General features: G+C 47.0%; 1 protein-coding gene across 2 annotated transcripts; it reads right to left on the bottom strand.

The window, feature by feature from the left end:
- Positions 1–560: 560 nt before the first annotated feature.
- Positions 561–4,141, bottom strand: LOC128772742 (endogenous retrovirus group S71 member 1 Env polyprotein-like). 2 transcript variants are annotated; one of them, XM_053888691.1, is made up of 2 exons: positions 4,028–4,141; positions 561–3,342 (listed from the first exon to the last, which is right to left on the bottom strand). In XM_053888691.1, exon 2 carries the CDS (start codon positions 2,974–2,976, stop codon positions 1,012–1,014), a length of 1,965 nt encoding a protein of 654 aa, XP_053744666.1. In that variant the 5' UTR covers positions 2,977–3,342; positions 4,028–4,141; the 3' UTR covers positions 561–1,011. The 2 variants fall into 2 exon arrangements, with proteins under 2 accessions (XP_053744666.1, XP_053744665.1); XM_053888690.1 differs by having other exon boundaries at positions 561–3,175; positions 4,028–4,139.
- Positions 4,142–5,743: the final 1,602 nt, after the last annotated feature.

Genomic DNA, 5,743 nt, shown 5'->3' with positions numbered 1-5,743 from the left:
GGGAAACACCACTGTGGGGAAACCATCCTTCAACTAACATCTTGTTCACTGAGAAGGGTTTGAAACTATGCGGAGCCTTTGCTGAAAGTGCCACGTACAGAACTCGGTGGAAACAACACTGTGGTGAAACGATCTTTCAACGAACATCTCGTTTCAAGCCATAACTCTGTGAAAAAGTTTGCGGGGTATCTGCCGACAGTGCCATATATTCAACTCGGTGAAACTGCACTTTGCAGGAAGGAAGGCTCTTTCAAGTAACATCTGGTATCACGAAGTCAGAAGGGTTTGAAAACCTATGTGGGTAATGATGAGGAAAGTGACACATACTGGATACTGTGAGAAAATACCGTGGACAATCCACCTTTCAACTAGCTCGTGTCACTAAGTTAGAAGTGTTTGCAAACCTAGGTGCGGCTTATGCAGAAAGTGCCGTATACTCAACGCTTTGAAAAAAAGCACTCTGGACGAAGATTCTTTCATGAATATGTAGTTTCAGAAAATTAAAGCAGTTTGACTGTTGCATCCACACGACTCCTGAAACAGAATGCTACAGGCACCAGTGACAGTCACAACAAAGTTTATTACAATGAGAGGCAAGGCCGACCGATCGGGACCAACACTCTTGATAAGAGTGCGGCCCCGAACAGCCGGGGTACAGAGTTTTTATAACCGATCACATCGTTTTATCATCACCTGGGAACAGAACAAAGAAACAATTTCCAGATGAGTTAGAAACAGTTGCCTAATGAGGTGTTTACTTTAGACTTTCTGCCTCTAAGTTGCAACCAGTGGATCTCCTTGACCCTGCCTCTGATGCTCTTTTCTTTGAACTTTTGCTTCCTTAATTGGTGAAGCCTAATTTACAAGAGTATGAGGCGTAATTTATAAGAGTAAAGCAAGGCTGTTATCTCTTAACCTTCAATGTCAACACAAAGCTGTTATTTTTCAAGCTAAGCATTAGCCCTACACTACAATTTAACTCTTACATTTCCCCCTTTTCTTGTCAGTGAATCAATCCCTTGATTCATCATTAGGAACTAAGGGGATATAATTGGACCTGATCATCATAATTTTTATTTCACTAACTCGCTTCTTGACATATTGTACTAACCAATTGATAATGCACGGGCCAATAGTTAACCCGAGAAGTAACAATAGCAGTGGCCCAGCTACGGCTGTAAGCAATGATGTGAGCCAGGGGGACCAAGAGAATAAACTCTGATACCAATTATTGCTGGCTTCCCTGGCACGTTCCCTGGCCCTAAGATTATCCCTGACCAAACTGAGAGTGTCTCGGATTACTCCGGAATTGTTCGCATAAAAACAGCATGTTTCTCCGAGGGCCACGCAGAGGCCCCCCTCCTTCATGAAGAGTAAATCAAGCCCTCTTCTGTTTTGTAATACAACCTCAGCTAAAGAGTCTACTTGGTGTTCTAGCCGAGAAATTGAAGTTTCCAAGTAGCCTAGGTCTCGGTCCACTTGCTTGCTTACAGTTTTGAAATTTTGGTCCCCCACAATGAGTCCAGCAGTTCCAATAGCTGTGGATCCTGCAATTCCCAGTCCCACTAGGAGTGGAATGAGGACTGGTGCTGCCCTTTTTACCCTGGAATGTCCTTCAAATAGACGTAAGTGTTCTCTCCATGCTTCTCCGCTATATAGGTATATTTGTGGGAGAATATGAACTAGGATACAAATCTCTTGGGTGCCGACCCCAAAGTACGTGGCTGCAATGCAGGGGGTAATTCCTGATGAGCAAGCAAACCAGGCTCCAGTAAGGGCTCGGTATGCTATATTTTGGGCGCTATCAGTATCTGAACTACTTGGAATATACACTTCTGCACAAGAGTTTTTGTAAGGGGAGTTCTGCCAATTATATTCTTGGGACACTATACACCAACCCTGCCCTTGGAGGTCTCCTAGGGTTAAAATTGGTCGTGAACCCCAAGGGCACAATGTCGTGCTTGGATTTAGTAATTTCACAACATGCTTTTCTATGTCTTGTCCAATGCTAGCATTTGTAGCCACTCCCACATAATATGGAGGTTTAGGGTTTAAGCACAGCCAACAATCTTGTACAATCTCGGTGTGAGATGAATTTAGCCAAGCATACATAGAATCTACTACATCTAGCCAATGTGTCTCAGGGGAGAACGGGTTCTGGATATGACCTGTAGTTGGTAATTCTAACTTTGTGGGGGCACCCGATTGCGGGGTAGGTTGGGAAGGGACAGTCGGAAAGAGTGGGGGGTGTAAAATCATATCCTTGTTTGGCCCTACCGGATTGGGTGGAGTTTTTCTTTTAACCCGTTGTATAGTAAAGGAAATGCCCTTGTCAACTCCTGGAGCATACATCCTGAGACCCCAAGTGTGTCCAGTGTCCCAGGAAGAGGAAAAGGTACTGGAACTAGAAACCTTTTTTAAACATATTTTTGTTGGGTTACATTTTCCTTGAGTCTTACATTTGGGATCTGGAGTTCTAAGGAGGGTGATTAAGGGATCATGGCCCTGTCCTGTCAGCCAGGGGGCCAGCGTTTCACAACCCCATTTTGCACAATGGTATTGGCCTTTTCCTTCACATTCGACCTTTCTATTTGCAGGGCAACTGTATAACCCTGGTATGTTAGCCAATTTTTGTTCTTGATCCCTGTGTCCACATCCATAGGTAACCATATAGGGGTTTTCGGGGACCGGAGGAGCGAAGCCCGTTGGCTGTTTATAATTAGGAACTAGAGTCCCCCATGAGTCCCCCACCAAGTCGCATAAATCAAACAAAAAACAAGGCACAGTGGAAGAGGTATTAGATGCTATCACCTTTCCCGTGACAGTGTCCCTGAGTTCCCATTGGTATGGCCAAAAAGATAGGGGATGCAATTCCATACAGTCCCCCACACTTATGACCATACAAACCCAGAAAATTATTATTCCCGCATCAGTCTTAGCTTTAAAGGATCTTCTGGATGCCTTTGAACCTTCCATTGCTCTTTGTTATCTGGTTCTGCATCAGTCTGGGTTGTTCCCGCCTTCACGCAGTTTTTCTTAACCTGAGAGTGATGAATCCAGGTTCGGACACCATCTACCTTCACGGCCGTGGGTGTAGTCAGAATCACGGTGTGTGGTCCTTTCCAGCGCGGCTCCAGGGTTTTAGGCTCGTGCCTTTTGACCCAGACTAAGTCTCCTGGTTGAAAGGGGTGGGGAAGAACAGGAGGATGAGTGAAGGCTTCTCTCAAGGCCCTGGTTATTTCCTTCTGTACATGTTGCAGGGCCATGAGCGAAGCCAGCAAATGGTCCTGTTCCAACTGTTCCATTACATCGTCTCCTAGCCTCGGCAGGATAGGTGGAGGTCTGCCGAATAAAATTTCATAAGGGGAAAATCCCTTGACAAATGGAGTACAACGCGCTCGCAAAAGGGCAAAAGGCAGGACATCAACCCAATTTTCGCCTGTCTCAAGGGACAATTTGGTTAAGGTCTCTTTTAGGGTCCTATTCATCCTTTCTACTTGACCCGAGCTCTGGGGTCTATATGCACAGTGTAATTTCCAATCTATTCCCAATGCCTGGGCCAGACCCTGGGACACCTGCGCCGTGAAGGCCGGGCCATTGTCCGATCCTATGCTCAGAGGCAGCCCGAATCTAGGGATTATTTCATTTAATAATTTCTTAACTGTCGCCTGAGCCGTTTCTGATTTAGTGGGGAATGCCTCGACCCACCCGGAGAAGGTGTCTACAAAAACAAGCAAATATTTATATCCGTATTTCCCTGGTTTAATCTCAGTAAAATCTACTTCCCAAAAGCGGCCTGGCTCAATTCCTCTATCTCTTTTAGCTTCTGAAACCTTCCTATTTGCACCCTGATTTACTTGGGCACAGCTTACACATCTTTCAACCACCTCTTCAATCTCTTTTCCCAGCCCTTGTGCCCTGAACTTTCTCCGCACTAATTCCGCCATCTTCGTTTTTCCCAGATGAGTCCCTTGGTGGAGCTGACCCACCATGCGCCGCCCGAGTGCCGCGGGTAAGAGGATCTTACCTTCAGGATCCTGAAACCACTTTTGTCCCGGCATCTTACTTCCCCCTTTTCTGGAAATCCACTCCAAATCTTTAGGAGTGTAACTGGGCTCCAGTGGAAGCAGGGGCTCTGTCAAGATCGGTAGCTCCAAGGCACTTTCACTTTTAGTTAGGGCAGCTTCTCGGGCTGCTGCATCAGCCAGGCGATTTCCGACTGCCTCTAGGGAGTTGCCTTTTTGATGTCCCGGGCAGTGAATGATTGCCAGCCTCGCAGGTTCCCAGATGGCTGCTAGAAGATCTAAAATTTCAGCTTTATTTTTGATGGCCTTGCCTTCTGCTGTGAGGAGACCACACTCTTGATAAATGGATCCGTGTACATGCGCGGTTGCAAAAGCATAGCAGCTGTCCGTATAAATGTTAACTGACTTGTTTCTTCCAAGTTTTAGGGCTTTTGTTAGTGCGATGAGCTCTGCGCGTTGGGCTGAAGTTCCTGGGGGAAGGGTCTGTTGCCATAAAACTTCACGGTCTGTCGTCACCGCAGCACCGGCATACCTTTGCCCTTGAAACACAAAACTACTGCCGTCTGAAAACATGCTGATATCAGGGTCATGTAAAGGAATGTCCGTAAGATCAGAGCGGAGGGACGAGATCGTTGCCAAGGTTTCTGGGCAAGAGTGTAGAGGGGGATTCTGTCCTTCAGGCAGCAAAGTGCCTGGGTTTAAGGTTGTGGGAGCACAAAAACGTATTCGGGGCTGGTCAAGTAGCAATGCTTGATATTGGGTGATCCGAGCATTTGACAGCCATCGCTCTGGGGGAGCCCGCAGTAAAGTTTCCACTTCATGGGGCCCCGTGACAGACAATGCTTGCCCTAAGGTTAGTTTGTCTGCATCTTTAACTAGAAGCGCAGTGGCAGCAATTTGTCGAATGCATGGGGGCCAACCGGAAGCAACTGGATCCAGCCGTTTTGATAAATAAGCCACTGGTCGGCGCCAAGGTCCTAGGCGCTGTGTCAGAACTCCCTTGGCTACCCCCCCTTTTTCGGCTACAAACAAATGGAATGGCTTGGTGGGATCTGGCAGGGCCAAGGCTCGTGGGGTCATGAGAGCATCTCGTAAAGCTTGGAAGGCTTTGGTTTGAGTCTCTCCCCACATGAAGGATTCTGGAGACCCTTTGAGGGTGGCATACAAAGGGGCTGCCAGTTCAGCAAAGCCAGGTATCCATAGTCTGCAGTAGCCTGCCGCCCCAAGGAACTCGCGGACTTGTTTGCGAGTTTTAGGCTGAGGAATATCGAGTATGGCCCGAATTCTTTGTTCACCAAGGTAGCGCTTACCTTTTTTAAGGTTGTAACCTAGATAGGTCACTGCAGTACGACAGACCTGTGCTTTTCTGGCTGACACTCGGTACCCCAGTTTTTGTAGAAGACTCAAGAGTCCTTTGGTGGCATTCAGGCATTCTAAATGAGAAGGGGCCGCCAGCAAGATATCATCAACATATTGCAATAGAGTTACCTGTGGGTTGGAAATCCGAAATGGCTCTAAATCTTGGTGCAGGGCTTCATTAAAAAGAGTAGGAGAATTTTTAAATCCCTGGGGGAGTCGCGTCCAGGTGAGCTGTCCGGCTTTTCCCTCTTCAGGATCAGTCCATTCAAATGCAAATAGTGTCTGGCTTTGTGGGGCCAGCGGGATGGCAAAGAAGGCATCTTTTAAGTCCAGAACTGTATAATACACCTGAGAAGGGG

The sequence above is a fragment of the Panthera pardus genome, unplaced genomic scaffold (genome assembly GCF_024362965.1).
Source record: "Panthera pardus isolate Hobbes unplaced genomic scaffold, ASM2436296v1 HiC_scaffold_239, whole genome shotgun sequence".
Classification (NCBI taxonomy): domain Eukaryota; kingdom Metazoa; phylum Chordata; class Mammalia; order Carnivora; family Felidae; genus Panthera; species Panthera pardus.
The sequence above is the reverse complement of the archived record's forward strand: the minus strand, read 5'-3'. Positions and strand labels throughout refer to the sequence as shown.